The sequence below is a fragment of the Xyrauchen texanus genome, chromosome 2 (genome assembly GCF_025860055.1).
Source record: "Xyrauchen texanus isolate HMW12.3.18 chromosome 2, RBS_HiC_50CHRs, whole genome shotgun sequence".
In the NCBI taxonomy this organism is placed as follows: Eukaryota; Metazoa; Chordata; class Actinopteri; order Cypriniformes; family Catostomidae; genus Xyrauchen; species Xyrauchen texanus.
The window spans coordinates 60,807,685-60,827,039 of NC_068277.1; the positions used below are offsets into that span (position 1 = coordinate 60,807,685).

The 19,355-nt window shown below is 39.5% G+C and overlaps 1 protein-coding gene across 2 annotated transcripts in view; it reads left to right on the forward strand.

The window, feature by feature from the left end:
* Window positions 1-279: 279 nt before the first annotated feature.
* The window catches only part of dok7a (docking protein 7a), a 35,405-nt gene continuing 16,329 nt past the window's right edge, over window positions 280-19,355 (forward strand). Inside the window, exons 1-5 of one of the 2 annotated variants that reach the window (XM_052143832.1) lie at window positions 280-332; window positions 441-486; window positions 10,469-10,684; window positions 16,479-16,679; window positions 17,528-17,647. In XM_052143832.1, coding sequence (XP_051999792.1) covers window positions 10,480-10,684; window positions 16,479-16,679; window positions 17,528-17,647 — 526 coding nt within the window. In that variant the 5' untranslated portion in view covers window positions 280-332; window positions 441-486; window positions 10,469-10,479. Of the gene's footprint in view, window positions 341-440; window positions 487-10,468; window positions 10,685-16,478; window positions 16,680-17,527; window positions 17,648-19,355 lie in introns of both variants that reach the window. The other variant, XM_052143822.1, reaches the window with a different exon arrangement.

Here is a 19,355-nt window from a genome sequence, read left to right on the forward strand (position 1 = left end):
TCTCTATTTCTAACTATATGTATGCGAATATCAATGTAATTGAATTATATTTTAATAAAACATGACCCCCAGATATATTTAATATGTATGGAACTCATACAAGGAACAGTATGCAGGTAAGGGTTAATTATATTTGACCTACAATAACTATTAACAACTAACCCACTGACCTTTGACTGACCTCTGACATATGTGGCCCGTGAGGGGTGTCAAAAGCGCGCGCGAGCTCCAGAGTTATTTTGAAAGTGATCCGTGCGGGAGCGCGCGCAGCTGTCATGAGGGGAAGATGAGCGATATCGTGGTCGCGGAGGGAGCCGTTAAAATCAGAGACGGTAAAAAAGTACGGGAACTTCACGCTTGTGCGATAATGTATGACCGTGTGTTTAGAGCGGTTCACTTGTGAATGTGTGTGAAAGTTTGATTTGATTTCTCTGTTGCAGTGGAAGAGTCGCTGGCTCGTTCTGCGCAAACCCTCACCGGTGGCAGGTCTGTACAAAGTGGTCACTTCTTTTTACACCACAAATAGAATAGAATAGAAATCTGTTACCATAATGAGCTTTTAATTTCTTTCTTTAAAACGACTATTGGTGTAACCTAATGTTGGTCAAATTAACAATATTTTTTATAAATGTAAAAACCAGTGCATTTTAGGCTAACTGACAAAACATCCTAGATCTATTATGCTATTATATAGCTTTACAAACTTATAAGGGGTGTACCACCAAATTAGAAATATTCTAGGGCCCCCTGACCAATTTGGGGTTTTCAATGGATAGTTAACAGTGCTAATTCATAAATAATATATAACTTTTTTATTTTCAAACGAAAAAAGGAAATGTATGTGTTTCACCATAACATTTCTGAAATGAGAAGGGTGCCAGGTTGTTCGGTCCATCTCAGACAGTTTTAAAAAGTCATAACTTGCTAGCTGATATTTACACAGAGTCCAAAATTAACTTAAAATTAGTGCTGTGAATTCTTGCAGATATGATCGGATCATTTTACTGACTTGAACCTTTGAGTCTCGTTCAGCAAAATAAACGAATCTTTATTCAAGTCATTTCATTCATTTGAACAGAATTAAATTAAAATGCTATATTTTCAATAGCTGAACCCCCCCCAACACATCTACTTGTGCAAACTTTGATTATAGTCCCAATAAGGAAAAATGTATTATGCAGCCAAGGACAAATTATGATAAACAGAAATGACTCTGAAATGATTCACCTCTGGAATCTTCTTGTTCGAGTCGTTCGTTCTTTTGTCACATGACAGCCGTATGTGGATATCGTGTAGTGCTGTCATATGACAAAAGATTGAATGACTCGGACCAGAAGACTCAAGAGTAGAGATGCACCGATACCACATTTTCTCTTCCGATCCGATTCCGATATCAGAAACTCTTTAATATGTAAAGAAACACAAACCTCTAACTACACATTATTTCAATATATATGTATAGCTTATTAAGAAACACTTTATTATTAACTGGTATACTGGATAATGTAGCAGCAAAATGAACAGTAATTCCAGTATAAGTCTTCAGTAGAAAAGAAACCGTTTGTATTTTTTGCAAAACATTTTCAACTTGTATCTGGACTTTATGATCTCTTTTTTGTTCAATTTAGTTGTCAGTCCACTTTTCATTCACACAGTTACTTTTTGGAACCCATTCAACTTAAATATTATCATTTGTAAACAAATAATAATATATTATAATAGTAATATATCTCAATCGTGCACCTTTTATTTTTTAAAAACTCACGCTTTTATTTTGATATTCTGAACTCTCCAGGAAGTCCTGTATGTGTCTGTTTGTAGGCAAGTTCACAGTAGTTTTATTCGCTTCTTATTTAAATTCTGGTAAAATGCTCCTCCGGTGCCTTTGTAAATGCATATTATAAGTGAACCGAACTTTTGAGCATCTACTCATCGATGTTGTTCATGAGTAGCACTCAAATATTCACTGCTGTGAAGGCTAAAACAAGCCATGAGTGTGTGGGTAAACAGAGCAGCGCCATTCACTGACGCACTGGAGCTGAGTGTCCTTTTTCTATTGAATGTCCGATTTTGGATTAATTTCTGCAGAAAAATTAACGGAGCAATAAATATCATGACGTGTACTCAGTTTGGACCGTGCGCCACTGATGGACCAGACCACTTTCGCTTTTGTTGAGGGGGGGTGGGGATCACTAACATGGGAGGAGACAAGGCAGATTATAGGGTAACTACCCATTTTTACAAGTGGAAAACAGTCTTGCAATGTTTTATTCCAACCAATAGCATGTTATTAACATATATAAACTCAGCAAAAAAGAAATGTCCTCTCACTTTCAACTGCTTTTTCATCAAACGTAACATGTGTAAATATTTGTATGAACATAAAAAGATTCAACAACCAAGACATAAACTGAACAAGTTTCACAGACACGTGACTAACAGAAATGGAATAATGTCTGAATTACTATGGAGTAATGTCCATGTACAAAGGGGGGGGGTCAAAATTAAAATTAACAGTCAGTATCTGGTGTGGCCACCAGCTGCATTAAGCACTGTAGTGCATCTCCTCCTCATGGACTGCACCAGATTTGCCAGTGCTTGTTGTGAGATGTTACCCCACTATTCCATCAAGGCACTTGCTGGGGGGAATGGCCCTAGCCCTCACCCTCCGATCCAACAGGTCCTAGACATGCTCAATGGGATTGAGATCTGGGCTCTTCGCTGACTATGGCAGAACATTGACATTCCTGTCTTGCATCACGCACAGAATGAGCAGTATGGCTGGTGGCATTGTCATGCTGGAGGGTCATGTCAGGATGAGCCTGCAGGAAGGGTACCACATGAGGGAGGAGGATGTCTTCCCTGTAATGCACAGCGCTGAGATTGCCTGCAATGACAACAAGCTCAGTCCGATGATGCTGTGCACACTGCCCCAGACCATGACGGGCCCTCCACCTCCAAATCAATCACGCTCCAGAGTACAGGCCTCGTTGTAACACTCATTCCTTTGACGATAAACGCAAGTCCGACCATCACCGCTGGTGTGACAAAACAGTGAAGAGCACTTTTTGCCAGTCCTGTCTGGTCCAGTGAAGGTGGGTTTGTGCCCATAGGCGTTGTTGTTGCCGGTGATGTCTGGTAAGGACCTGCCTTACAACAGGCCTACAAGCCCTCAGTCCAGCCTCTCTCAGCTTATTGCGGACAGTCTGAGCACTGATGGAGGGATTATGTGTTCCTGGTGTAACTCGGGCAGTTGTTGTTGCCGCCATCCTGTACCTGTCCCACAGGTGTGATATTGGGATGTACCGATCATATGCAGGTGTTGTTACAAGTGGTCTGCCACTGCGAGGACGATCGCAGTCCTTCCTGTCTTCCTGTAGCATTGTCTAAGGCGTCTCAGATTCTGCTGAGTTTATATATAACAAAAGATAATATCTTTCTAAGGGCCGCCCCTCCAGTAAGGGCCCCTGTTACTCAGGTCCATCATTACCCGCCAGTGGTGGATTTAGGTAGGCGGCGTCTTTCGGGGGCGGCATGGACAAATTAAGAAACTTGTGTGTCCTCTTAAAACAGAGACCCTCCCCTCCAAATCCGAACACAAGTTGTCCAGCGACCAGGTGTAAACAGCCATGTGTCTCACCTGACCACATGTTATCGGATCACCCGAGACGCATCGTAATACCATGTGGAAACGGGGTCTTAAAGTGAAAAAGGAGTTACATTGTGGTCTTTTTCACACCAAAACTGATCGTATTGCTTCAGAAGACATGTATTAAATGACTCGTGTTGTATGAAATTACGTTATGTCTTTTTTAGAGCTTGGAAGTGTTAAGGTCTGGGTATACTTAATTTTTGTGCGTTACGGATCGGATCGCATCTAGTCAACCGCATTGCATTTCAAAGTATACTCTTGACTGCGAGCGAATACGAGCGTATTTGACACATACACTACGGCTGCTTTGTGATATTATTTTAGTACAGTCAACGTTTGGCGCATGCGCAGATGATGTGCGCAGACGAGGACTGCGTGTGTTGACAAAATCTAAGCAACATGGACAACCAAAGTTTGCTTTGGGCTTAAAGCATCATCAATAGGCCTGTCTCAATTATTAAATAATCGTCTGATCGTCTAAAGATAACTGTGATTATTTTTCACTCCAAATTCCAATCACATTTTACTGTCCAAATAAGGCTATTTTAAGTGACTATAATAAAGCCATGAATGGTGCATTTGTGTGTGAGTTTTCTCTTGTAGTAGATCAGCTGTAAAAGCATGCAGTGTGGTCTTCTTTGCTGTAGATCACAGAAATGCTTGCAGCTCACAGGCCCTCTGAACCCCATTATCACAGCTGTTCATGCTGTGTGTTTGTGTGGGGTGGGATCTTTTTATGTGGATGGATTTGCGTAGACTCAAACTATCTACCTTTTTAAAGAATACTGCATTTTACTGTGCCACGTACACAGGCAGTCCATGTTTGCATGCTACAACTGCTATGCAAAACTGGACTATTTCTGTTCAGGAGTTTCTTTCAGACTCAAAAGTTATAGAACTGAAGGAATCTCCTGACCTCACACATGGAATCTTGACAAGCACATTGTCCTGTTGTTCATTGCATTTTTGTAGTCTTCTTGCACTAATTTGAAAAAGCAACAACCCAACTGTGAGTGCTGCCATCTTGTGGACCCACTGATTAGTAGTGTTGGATGTAATGTAATTGCAAACTAATTAGTAACTGTAATCTGCATACTTTTTGATTGTTATCCTATTGCAATCAGATTATTGTACAGTTTCTGAATTAATTACTGAATTTAATTACTTTTGAGTATATTACTTGGATTACACATATTTCTACAATAATATTAGAAGACATTTAAAATATGAATTATGCAAATATGTACGTCTGTTTTCTTTTCTGTGATAGCTGAAGGGTGTGCACCCTCTAACTAGTCATTGTGAGGGTATGAGGGGCCGTTTAGGAAATAATACATGCATGTTGTGTAAACACGTATTGGTCCACTGGTGGACTATACAGTTTCATGGTGAATGCATTGGTTTCTAATATATTGGTATAACCTTTCATAATTGGTTTCAAGTCATACTTTTTGGTTTTCAAGTACCTATATTGATTTACCAACATGTATTGGTTTTTGTCATTGGATTTTAAGTATATTAACTGGTTTGCTGAACTATTTACTATTATTGCTTTAATCTGCATTGGATTGCTGCCACATACATTGGATGGAATGCATTTACAATGGTAAATGTATTTATGCACTGCATTAAATTATTTTATACCATGGTCTGGGTGAATACTCGATTCTGATTGGCTGCAGGGTGTCCGTTAAAAAGTGATAGAGGACACCTAGTAAAGTAGTTCTGGTGAAACTGCCTGTTTACCATTCGAAATTAATAAATAAATGCGCTGCCTACAACAGCTGTGAGTAACCATAGCAACAGGCAGTCAAAGTATCCGTTAACAATTTGCTCTATCAAAACAAACATCTAACGTTAGTTAGATATTACATAGCCTACTAATACAACAATGAGCGACTTCGTTATTTCTTTTAACATTTATGGAGAATATGACAACTTTGACGACTGGGATGCTGCTGAAGAAAGAAAAAATGTAAATAAAACGGAGAAACGACACAAAGAGATAACACCGGGAGAACTGAATCAAATAGAAGACGAAAAAGATGAGATCAACACGAAAAAAAATACGAAATGGGCAGTAAATACACTCAGAGACTTTATTGTTCAAAAAGAAATGGACTCCAGCTTTGAAATTACACCGCTGCTGCTCTGAATGAGACCCTGCGGGAGTTTTACGCAGCTGTCCAGACAACCAAGGCAGGAGGAGAGTACAGCGCAGAACTAATTGTTTTTTTTTGTTTGATTGTTGTTTGATTAATTGTTTTATGCGTAATAAAAAAATAACTATGCCTACCTTTGTGTTTCATGAAAAAAAAAAATGCATTTTTGAACCTGAAGGGTTCTACAAGCTGAGCGGACTATAAATATCTCCGGTTGCTAAATAAACCGTCAGGCAAGTTATTATTTGTAAAAACTAGATTTAGCCTAATTAAAATAACTAATGTTTTAAAAATGTTTTATTTGGCAAGTGACCATGGTATAAGCGGGTTAATGCCCTCCGAGGTGTCCATTGTCAGGTTTTAATGGCCTTCGGCGGAGGCAACCGTCCTCCGCTGCGCGTCGGCCGGTTCACACCTCGCCGTCGTCCATTAAAACCTGACAATGGACACCTCGTCGGGGATTAACATTTACATAATTATTTGAAATATTGGTTTGTTTCAGTGCATATTAAATTGCTTGCATATGTATTGGATCGCCAGATTTATGCTTTCATAATCACTGATATAGCATTAACATATTTTTTTCAAGTATATATATTGCTTTGTTCATATATATATATATTGTTTATATTGTTTTAGATACATTAGTTTGTTGAAATTTACATACAGTGAGGGAAAAAAGTATTTGATCCCCTTCTGATTTTGTACGTTTGCTCACTGACAAAGAAATGATCAGTCTATAATTTTAATGGTAAGTTAATTTGAATCGTGAGAGACAGAATAACAAAAACAAATCCAATAAAACACGTGTCAAAAATGTTATAAATTGAATTGCATTTTAATGAGGGAAATAAGTATTCGACCCCCTCTCAATCAGAGATTTCTGGCTCCCAGGTGTCTTTTATACAGTAACGAGCTGAGATTAGGAGCACACTCTTAAAGGGAGTGCTCCTAATGTCAGTTTGTTACCTGTATAAAAGACACCTGTTCACAGAAGCAATCAATCAATCAGATTCCAAACTCTCCACCATGGCCAAGACCAAAGAGCTGTCCAAGGATGTCAGGGACAATATTGTAGAGCTACACAAGGCTGGAATGGGCTACAAGACCATCGCCAAGCAGCTTGGTGAGAAGGTGACAACAGTTGGTGCGATTATTCGCAAATGGATGAAGCACAAAATAACTGTCAATCTCCCTCGGTCTGGGGTCCATGCAAGATCTCACCATGTGGAGTTGCAATGATCATGAGAACGGTGAGGAATCAGCCCAGAACTACACTGGAGGATCTTGTCAATGATCTCAAGGCAGCTGGGACCATAGTCACCAAGAAAACAATTGGTAACACACTACGCCGTGAAGGACTGAAATCCTGCAGCACCCGCAAGGTCCCCCTGCTCAAGAAAGCACATCTACAGGCCCGTCTGAAGTTTGCCAATGAACATCTGAATGATTCAGAGGAGAACTGGGTGAAAGTGTTGTGGTCAGATGAGACCAAAATCGAGCTCTTTGGCATCAACTCAACTCGCCGTGTTTGGAGGAGGAGGAATGCTGCCTATGACCCCAAGAACATCATCCCCACCGTCAAACATGGAGGTGAAAACTTTGCTTTGGGGGTGTTTTTCTGCTAAGGGGACAGGACAACTTCACCGCATCAAAGGGACGATGGACGGGGCCATGTACCGTCAAATCTTGGGTGAGAACCTCTTTCCCTCAGCCAGGGCATTGAAAATGGGTCGTGGATGGGTATTCCAGCATGACAATGACCCAAAATACATGGCCAAGGCAACAAAGGAGTTGCTCAAGAAGAAGCACATTAAGGTCCTGAAGTGGCCTACCTATCCAGTCTCCAGACCACCATTCTCCCATAGAAAATCTATGGAGGGAGCTGAAGGTACGAGTTGCCAAACGTCAGCCTTGAAACCTTAATGACTTGGAGAAGATCTGCAAAGAGGTGTGGGACAAAATCCCTCCTGAGATGTGTGCAAACCTGGTGGCCAACTACAAGAAACGTCTGACCTCTGTGATTGCCAACAAGGGTTTTGCCACCAAGTACTAAATCATGTTTTGCAGAGGGGTGGAATTCTTATTTCCCTCATTAAAATGCAATTCAATTTATAACATTTTTGACATGTGTTTTTCTGGATTTGTTTGTTGTTATTCTCTCTCTCACTGTTCAAATTAACCTACCATTAAAATTATAGACTGATCATTTGCTTGTCAGTGGGCAAACGTACAATATCAGCAGGGGATCAAATACCTTTTTCCCTCACTGTATACATTGATTTGTTCAAATATACATCGGTTTGTTTAAGTGCATATTGGTTTGTTGAAATATGAATATATATTGGTTTAGACACATTGGTTTGTTCTGGTTTGTTGAAATACACATTGGTTTGTAGAAATATCCGTTGTTTTAGTCAAATACATCAGTTTGCTCAAATAAACATTGGTTTTAGGGTTGCTCTGTTACGAAATGTTTTATTTAAATGTTATGATCAAATTGTGTTTAATTATATACATACTGTACAGTTTAAATCAAATAAAAATAAAATACTTTTCAACTATATATATATATATATATATATATATATATATATATATATATATATATATATATTAGGGCTGTCAATTTAACGTGTTAATTCAGTGCGATTAATTTTATTAAAGATAACGTGTTAAAAAATGTACGTAATTAATCGCAATGCCCCCGTACTGTAATAAGGAAGATTCCTGAGAAATAGAAGCTTGTAGTACCACCTGTTTACTCCAGAGGGCAGTAAGTGAAACTTCAGCTGTTTGGCAACGTGCAGTTTATACTGTAAAGAAAACACTTCAGTAGGCAGAACAACACAAACATGCATTACGTTCTTGCGTTCAAAACACTTGATGGAGCACAAATTCAAACTACGGGATCTCAAGATGTGTTCTAAGTATTAAACTATATTTAACTTGACACAGTGACCTAAACATTTTATGTTTATGACGCAACACACTCGAGACGCTACACAAGCATGTCTGATGCTTCTCCAACTGATTGAAAAATTCACTTGTGTAATGGATTGCTGTGAACTGTGTGCCAATGATTGAGTTATGATCAATAATATGGTAGTAAACAATACATTGTATTCTAAAGCCGCTTTTTGTATTGTCTTATCAATGATTAACTCTTCTGCCACAAATATTTTATTTATTTATATCTGAATATTTTGTATTTTATATTTATCTTTCTCTCTCTCTCAATACCTCATAATGACAATGTGAAAGAAGTTTGTTTGAAATCTTTGCAAATTTATTAAAAATAAAAAATTAAAAAATCACGTGTACATAAGTATTCACAGCCTTTGCCATGACACTCAAAACTGAGCTCAGGTGCATCTTGCTTCCACTGTTCATCCTTGAGATGTTTCTACAACATGATTGGAGTCCACCTGTGGTAAATTCAGTTGATTGGACATGATTTGGAAAGGCACACACCTGTATATATAAGGTCCCACAGTTAACAGTGCATGTCAGAGCACAAACCAAGACATGAAGTCCAAGGAATTATCAGTAGACCTCCGAGACAGGATTGTATCGAGGCTCAGATCTGGGGAAGGGTACAAAAAAATTTCTGCAGCATTGAAGGTCCCAATGAGCACAGTGGCCTCCATCATCTGTAAATGGAAGAAGTTTGGAACCACCAGGACTCTTCCTAGAGCTGGTCACCCGGCCAAACTGAGCGATCGGGGAGAGTGGCCTTAGTCAGGGAGGTGACCAAGAACCCGATTTTCACTCTGACTGAGCTCCAGCGTTTCCCTGTGGAGAGAGGAGAACCTTCCAGAAGAACAACCATCTCTGCAGCACTCCACCAATCAGGTCTGTATGGTAGAGTGGCCAGACGGAAGCCAATCCTCAGTAAAAGGCACATGACAGCCTGCCTGGTGTTTGCCAAAAGGGACCTGAAGGACTCTCAGACCATGAGAAACAAAATTCTCTTGTCCAATGAAACAAAGATTGAACTCTTTAGCCTGAATTATCTTATCACCTATTATCACCTGGCCAATACCATCCCTACAGTGAAGCATGGTGGTGGCAGCATCATGCTGTGGGGATGTTTTTCAGTGGCAGGAACTGGGAGACTAGTCAGGATCGAGGGAAAGATGAATGTAGCAATATACAGAGACAACCTTGATGAAAACCTGCTCCAGAGTGCTCTGGACCTCAGACTGGGGCGAAGGTTAAACTTCCAACAGGACAACGACCCTAAGCACACAGCCAAGATAACCAAGGAGTGGCTACGGGACAACTCTGTGAATGTCCTTGAGTGGCCCAGCCAGAACCTGATTGAACATCTCTGGAGAGATCTGAAAATGACTGTGCACCGACGCTCCCCATCCAACCTGATGGAGCTTGAGAGGTCCTGCAAAGAAGAATGGGAGAAACTGCCCAGAAATAGGTGTGCCAAGCTTGTAGCATCATACACAAAGACTTGAGGCTGTAATTGGTGCCAAAGGTGCTTCAACAAAGTATTGGGCAAAGGCTGTGAATATTTATGTACATGAAGATTTCAAACAAACTTTCACGTTGTCATTATGAGGTATTGTTTGTAGAATTTTTAGGAAAATAATGAATTTAATCAATTTTGGCATTGTGTGTGTGTGTGTGTGTGTGTCAGATTGCTTGGTGATGCATGTGTATAAGGAACGCGGTGTGAAGGAAAGGAGCAGCATGACTCTAGAGCACATCTGTGGTCTGGAGGCACGTGTCGACAGTGACGGCATTCCTTTCACCCTCTCCATCCTGTGTCTGACTCAAACGGCAGTGCTCGGCTTTGACAGCAAAGAGGCGTTACAGAGCTGGGACCTGCGACTGCGCTACTGCCTCGGAGAAGGTGGGTCAACTTATTTTGCCATTATTTACTCACCTTTCCAAACCCACATTATTTTTCTTACTTGTGTGAATCATGAAAGGTGATGTGAGGGAGAATATCCGAGCTTCTGTTTTACATACGAGGAAAGTGGATGATGATTTTTACAGTCAAGCTCCAAAAATGACAAACAATACCATGAAAGTAGGATACAACTAATCCATATGACTTGTGTGCTATATTCTATAGCCATTATATAGCTTTTTTATGAGGAACAGACTAACTTTTCAGTTAGTCTCCGCCACAGCTCTCAAATCTGACACCTTAAGACACAGTTTTGACATAATTTATTTGATTTGTATGCACAGTTATTATCAAGATACAGAGTTTTTTGGTTGTTCGTTCTTTTTTTTGTGCAATCAATCTACCAGCCTGATCTCATGTAACTACGTGACTGTGGTAACAATTTAGCGAAACAAAATGACGTGCTTCATTACACATTTTGCTGCAGTTTCCCAGGGAAATGTCCAGCGAGGGGTGCCTAATGCGAGTGAAATGGTGTTGTAATCTCACACGGTTTTTAAGGTGAATATTAAATGGAGGTTTTAATAAATAAAACATACCTCCCTAACCAAAAACTATTACCTAAACCTAACCAACATGTTCACTTTCGTGCTTGACTGGTCTCGAACCGTGGTCTTCCGAGTCCAAAGTCCAACACTTTATAAGGTGACCTGACGCACAAGCTTTATTTAATTATATCACATTGGAATAATTGTGTGAATGGAGGTGGGTCTGTAATACAAGCGATAAAACTGATTCAAAAGTGTGTGAGTTATAGAGCAAAGAAATTAATAAAGTCTATAAAGTCATAATCAGTCATTGTACTCGTAGTCTGTGTGAAAGTGAATAAAGCGCACACCTTTAGTTTTAATTTCACCAGGAAACTGTGCGAAACGTAGAATGCAGCACTTAAAGCTAACAAGTTGAAAAAATAAAGTTAAAGTTGCGTTTATTCTATGAGACTAGGTTGTAAGCTACAATCTTCATATGTCTGTTTAAGTGTACATGACACAAAGCGTATCGAATATGTAAAGGAAGAACACAGTAAACACTGTGTTTTGCCAAAAGAACGAAACCGCAATCATGGAGAAAGACAACATAATTCCGTTAATTGTTATCTTCCTTTTAATTAAGCATATTAAACCATTTCTTCACAACAAAATGTGTTTTGCATTGAATTTGGGCTCATCAGATTGTCTGTAGACTATATATGACCAATAAAGTGCTAAAAAAGTTGAAATAGATATTTTCAATGCTTAATGTTAAAATAGTGCATTTCTCCTTGGATTATGGTGTTGTTTTGACAGTAAATAGTGTTAATCACAAAGGAAATGTAAGAACATTTGTATTCTTTAATGTTCTTCCAGCCACAATCATAAAATTTCAGAAAACAGAAAATGAAACCGTAATATCTATAAAGCCCAAAGCATTGTATGATAAAATACGATTGTTAATTGTGTTTAAAAATAAGTAATTACATAATAATTGTATTTATAAACCCAGTAAGCAAGCTGTGGCAAGGAACACAAAACTCCATAAGATGATGATTAATGGAGAAAAATAACCTTGGGAGAAACCAGACTCACTGTGGGGGCCAGTTCCCCTCTGACTGTGTGTTTGATCTCTTTGTAGTGGTGTTTACCAGGCATGCAATGAATTCTGCTGCCACTGCATGTGTGTGTAGCTGTCACTTTGTTTTGATTTGTGTCCCCTCATATATCAGTTTCAAAGTTAGTGCTAACAGGTTTAACCCTGCCTGCATTCACTCATTACTACACACAGAGAGAGAGAGAGAGAGAGAGAGAGAGAGAGAGAGAGAGAGAGATGAGGACACACTGTGTTAACTGTGGTAGCTGTGAAAGCCTTTCATGTATTGCAAAACCAATGTGAATTTGGAACCAATGAAAGCCAAAAAGAAAGCATTTCAATCCCTGTTTCTCCTGACAGACACTCAGGAAAATTTACTAGAGCGAGCAGCACTATTAATATTGCTCATATTTAGGGTTAGTTATTTGAATAAACCCCTAAGCTTTTTCTTAAACTTAGGTGTGTAACTCCTAGCATTTGTGCAGATTGCTGAGGAGAGGTTTGCTAACATTTTTCAAAGTGGTTGGACATTTTCTAGCTGGTGGATGATAAAACTGGCATACAAATCTCACAGACTTACACTGATGGAGGTACTCGAGCCATATACAGAAACCAAAATATCATAGAGATCATTGGGTGTAGGCTTTTAGGAATTGAGCCTTTAAGCTACCACCTAGTAACCACAGATTGTGCCCTAGCAATGCCCTAGCATTTGCCCAGAATACCTTAGCAACTACCTACCAATGACCTAGCAACCTTTAACCAATGCCTTAACAGCCACCTAGAATAACAACTATCTACCAATCCCCTAGCAAACACCAACCAATGCCCTGACAACTACCAGAATACCATAGAAATAACCTAACCATGCTCTAACAGGCACCTTCCAAAGCCCTGGAAACCAACCATAATGCACTAGCAACTACCTACCAGTGCCCTAACAACGACCCAGAACACCTTGAAGCAGGGGAAATAAAAGTAAACTCTGGTATGCGTTTTAAAGACGCGGTGTCAAGTTTCAACTCTGAAGAGAAGATGCGTTTCATCAGCTGTTGTGGCTCCTGTTGTTTTGTTGCTTAAACTGCTCAACAAACTGTTGTTTTGCCTATCAGAGCGATTTTTAATTGTTGGTGTATGTAAACACGCAATACATGGACGTCTTTGACCGTTTTGATTTGGTTCCAGCGATGTGCACCTCAGTGCAGGATGATAAACTGGATGTGTGCTTCTTGTGAAGCATAAAACGAAATGGAATCTGTTTGTTTACTGTTGGAGGGACACGCCGCAACGGACGCTTCCATGGTAGACAGCATCAGTGATTATACCGTCCAGTGTAGGCGGGGTGTGAGTGTTAACAGTTGTTAACTGGACAATGTAATCGGATATCAGCGATGTCTTACAAAGATCCCGATGCCGATTGCGAAAAGACGATGATCGACAATATCGGGAATTGGCAAAACCGTGGATCTGGGAAGTCGGCAAATATATTAAACATTGCCAGGGTGTGAATCTAGCACCCACCACCAGCAAATATGCGACAAGGCAGGATCTAGTTTGCACGCTCCTTGTCGAAATGCATTTCATGCACTGGTAATTTTGCTCATCTACCACAACAGGCGGGCAACGTCTCGGAGTGTCACATGAAAAGAAATGCTGTTAGACACTTGTATCCTTGTATTAAAAAAACAAAGACGAAAGTGATTACGTCATAAAGTAATACAAGAAATGCTCACCTTGAACCTAAAATTTAGTTTTATTTATTTTCGTTTGGCAGCATTATCTTGGGAACACAAGGGAATTTATTAGGCTTATTTATTATGATTTTTATTGTCTTTACATTTATAATTGTCATTTGTAAAAAAAAATGTTTTTAAACTTTACTAACATTATCAGTGGACCTCAGGGAAGATAATGAAACTATAAAAAAGAGCATTTCATGACCCCTTTAATGCTGCACTTTATACTCTGTGAGAATAATTTAAAAAATAAATTTGACGCTAAAATGATATCCTTATCCAATGTGAATATTCAGTGTGGCTGTGTTCGAAGTACCACCCACACAGAGGTCACTGCCAAACCAAGCAACTGCCAATTGGTCAACACCACATATTCGGCTGTCAAAGTTCATAAAACTTGAACTCATCGCGAAATCCGCAAGGGGAAATTCCTCGCCACAGGAAGTCCATCGCGCAAAATTCACGATCGCATGGATTTCCATTGAGATGACTGTATTTAGCCAGTGGATAAAAAGGTAAATGCGACGAGGTTTAATATTTGCTTTGATAATATAATTTGTACATCTGTATATTTGACCGCACTTCGCATAAATGTATTTGATTGTATAAGATGCAATCAAATGCTCACATACAAATGGTCCTGGTTCATGATTTGGTAAAGCATGTAACTGAACTATGGCCAGAAAAGATTAAACATGCGAGCTTCGGTAAGAATAACTGACGACTGCTGTATGGCAGTGCACGCTCATCTGAGTGTTGTTAAACTCAACATTTGCGCAGAGAGCTCTCATGTCTCAGTCTGCGAGGTGATTTTATCAAAATCTGTCGGAGGTCCAAATAGATATTATTGGCAGGCCGGGTTTAGCCTGTGCAGGCCCCAGTTGACAAGCCCTTCCCTTGTAACTTACAAAAGTGCCCTAGGAACCACCTACCAATGCCCTAAAAACCCACTCAATATACATTAGAAACAACCTATTAACACTCAACCAACCACTTACAGTGGCAAGAAAAAGTATGTGAACCCATTGGAATTAGCTGGTTTTCTTCATTAATTGCTCATAAAATGTGATCGCATCTTCACTGAAGTCACAAGTATAGACAAACACAATGTGCTTAAGCTAACAACATACAAACAAACAATTGTAATAGTTCATGTTTTTACTGAACACATCCCATTAAACAATCATAGTGCTGTGGAAAAGAACTGAACTCTTGGATTTAATAACTGGTCAATCCTCCTTTGGCAGCAATAACCTCAAAAAAGCATTTGCGGCAGCTGCAGATTCGACCTGTACAACGTTCAGAAGAAATTTTGAACCATTCTCAAATCATGATGCTCCCTCCACCATACTTTACCGTTGGAATGATGTTTTCATGTTGTTAATGCCGGGCCATTTTTACACCAAACGTAGTAATGCATGTTCTTCCCAAACAATTCAACTTCTGTTAAAAAAAAATAATCCCAGTAGCATTGTGGAGTGTCAAGGTGGTCTTTGGCAAAGGTCAGCCGTGCAGCAATGTTTTTGTCGGCTTCCTTAGTTTCCTTCCTGGCATGGACACCATACCTGTTTAATGTTTTCCATATTGTAGACTCATGAACAGAGATGCTAACCAGTTCCAATGATTCCTTTAAGTCTTTAGCTGTCACTCTAGGTTTCCTTTTTACCTCATTGAGCATTCTGCGGTGTGCCCTTTGAGTCGTCTTGCTGGACGGACACTTCTAGAGAGAATAGCCACAGTACTAAATCATCTCCATTTATATATGGTTTGTCTAACTGTGGACAAATGAATATCTAAGATCTTTGAGATAAATTTGTTACCTAGACACTTTCAAGCCTTTTCGGCTTTATGTAAAACAACAATTATTGATCATAGGTCTCCTGAGATATCTGTTTTGCAAGGCATGGTCTATGTCAGCAGATGCTTCTTGTGAATAGCAAACTCAAAATGTTTGAGTGCTTTTTATAAGTCAAAGAAGCTCCAAACCACACATCCAATCTCGTTTCATTTATTGGATGCTGGGTTTGCCAACTCTATAGGTTTTTTCCAACCTACACTTTGAATTTTTGAATGATGTATTCAATATGTACAAGAACAATACAATAATATGTTTATTATTAGTTAAAACAGATTATGTTTGTTCATTATTGTAACTTAGATGAAGATTTTGACAATTTTAGATATAAATGCAGGTAATTCCAAAGGGTTCCCATACTTTTTCTTGCCACTGTAGCAATGCCTTAGAAACCACCTAGAATACCTTGACAACAACCTACCAATGCCATAACAACCACATAGCAATGCCCAGGTAACCACTCAGAACACCTTAGCACTTTACTTTTCATGGACAAGCACCACTGAGTCTAGTTTCAGTTTAATGATTCACAGAAAGGTGAATCGTATGTGAACATGGTTGTTGTCTCTCCTGTCAGTCCACAGTTTCAGCGTCTCTGTGCTTCCGGGCACTAAACTGGAAAGCGGCCCTGCTACTCTACATTTATGCAACAATCTTCTGGTCCTTGCTAAAGACCTGCTGCCGGTAGTCATTGGCCACTGGAACCTGCTGGACCTGCGGCGATATGGTCCAGTGCACAACGGTTTCGTTTTTGAGGGAGGGGCACGCTGTGGTTACTGTGAGTGTGTGCGATACCATTGGTAAACATATGTAGAAAATGGTAAAACTACTGTGATTGGCCAGAAACATACTTTACACAAGTGTGCAAATGCAGACGTGAATGCTTGCTCACTACATTGCAAACGCATGGTCCAGTTGTATGTACAGTGCCACACATTTTTGTGTTATGAATAATCTGACACATTTCGGAACTCAACAATCCACAAAATGGAGCTTGCATTACTACAGTAGAAGCGTTTGCATTCACGTTCATGCAGAGTAAGTTTCGGGCCATTTTGACTCTGTGAATATTTAGTATGTGTTGTAACAAGATTTGTTTAATCTTGTAAATGGTTGCATTGGTTTGTTTGGTAATTGCACAGTCTAATATTTATATTCATAATCACTGCTGTTAAAACTAATGAATAAATGTTGAATGAATGTGTGAGTTGTTTTACTTAATTTGGGGTCAAATTTGTCAGAGGGACAATTATACAGACTGTTAGAGCACATTTTGTATAGACACTGAAATTTACAACACATGCACTGTCAATTCATAAAGATCTGTAAATCTGGTTTATGTTTTGGATGGTGAAACTATCCAACTAACAATCTAGTAAAAAAAAAAAAATAGAATTTTTGGCAAATTGATTTTTCTTTGAACTTTTGCCTGCCGCATGCACCAAATTTTCCACTGAAACTCCTTAATCTGACTGTTATAACTGAATGCACAGGGTGGCGCTGTGTATATGAGACATTGATGTGATGGCATATGCTTTCAGACCCATCCCAAGTGCAGCAATATTTTGATTCTTTTTCCTAACTATTACTCTGAATTCTTCAGCATCTTTGTGTGTTTTTATTTAGGGGCTGGCGTGTTCTTCCTGTCCTGTGCCGATGGTGAGCATATCAGTTTTCTGTTTGACTGTGTTGTTCGTGGTATTTCTCCATCCAGAGTCCCGTTTGGATTGAAGCCACTGCTGCCAGGTCAGTGCTGCTGCTAATGTGATGTGCATGAGTGTGGTTACTGTATGTCAGTTTGGTTGGGTATCAGTGGAGTCAACATAATGCGATTGCACAAACTTGGGTTAGGGATTCTTTCTTTTTTTCCCAAACTATAGCTTCACCAAGAGCTATCAAGCTTCATCCACTAAACTTTGCACAGTCCCTCAGACTGTTCAGACTTAGTATGAACAGTCTGAACAGTCTGAGGGACTGTTCAGACTTAGTATGTTGTATTTTTTCTAACTGATCAGACTTACTATTTTCCTGAAGCGGACCGTCCACCCATCCATCTATTAATGCATCTGTCCATCTGTCTGTCCATCCATCCATCCATCCAGTCCATCCATCTATCCAGTCCATCCATCTGTCAGTCCATCTATCCATCCATCCATAGTTTCCATCTATCCATCCACTGTATCTATCCATCCATCCATCCATTTGTCCATCCATATTATCCATCTATCTATTAATTGTGTACATTCATTTGTACATCAGTACATCTATCCATACATAGTATCATGAATCCATCCATCTATCCATTTAGTCTGTTCGTCTGTCCATCAGTCCATCCATCCACCAAATCCATCCATCCATCCATCGTCCATTTTACATCCATCTATTCATTGTGTCCGTTCGTCTGTTCATTTGTCCGTCCATCCATCTGTCTATTCATCCATCCATACATCCATCTATCCATTCTTCTATCCATCCATCCATCCATCCATCCATCCATCTAAGGTTTCCATCCATAGTACTGTATCTATTCATTAATCCATAGTGTCCATCCATCCATCCATATATCCATCCATCCAGTTTCCATCCATAGTATATATATCCATCCACCTATAGTATCCATTAGTATTATCCATGGCTTTCAGACAAGACTGTGTCAAGTCAGCAATCAGACTTTGTCGTTATGTTTTTATAATATCAGATGCTTGTGTAGTTCATGAAAGATCAGGTATATGATTTTTATCTGCACATTGTAGACACTAACAGGGGTGCTGATAGTTTATTCCTTTTAATGCACATTGCCACAGCCAACAGAGTGTTTCACACCTCGTCTTGACCAATCAGAATCTCAGCCTGTCTCCTCCTTTCTTCTCAAACGAGGTTGGGGGGGCTTTGATTTATTAAAATAACAGTTCATGCAAGCAAAGCTCCAAACATTCCTGATCACTCCAAGAACACTGTAACCTCAGAACACTGTAACCTCATCCTCGCTCACTCTTTCTCAATACCAGTAGCAGGTGTGCACATTACTCATACTTACAGAGGGATTGAGAATGTTTTGAGGTCAGCTGAAGGAAAAAACACAGGCTACCAATGTTCAAAGGATTGTGTAGATTGTTTTCTTGTACAGTTATGATGTAGCTTACCTAAACACTTTCATGTTTTTTTTGGACACTTTTATGTTTGTTGTGTCCATTAGTAATGAATGTTGATCAGTGATGATTGGAAAATCATAAAATGTCTGCCAACATTCAGACACCCCAAACAAGACACACATACACACCATCCTCCTTTGGCTGTGTGCCATCCCATCCACATGTCGGTTCTATTTATAGCACTTTAAGGGCTAGACAAACACTGGAGTGTTAAGTCAAGTCAAGTCAAATTTATTTGTATAGCGCTTTTCATAACAGGCGTTGTTTCAAAGCAGCTGTACATGAAATTATACTATAACAGA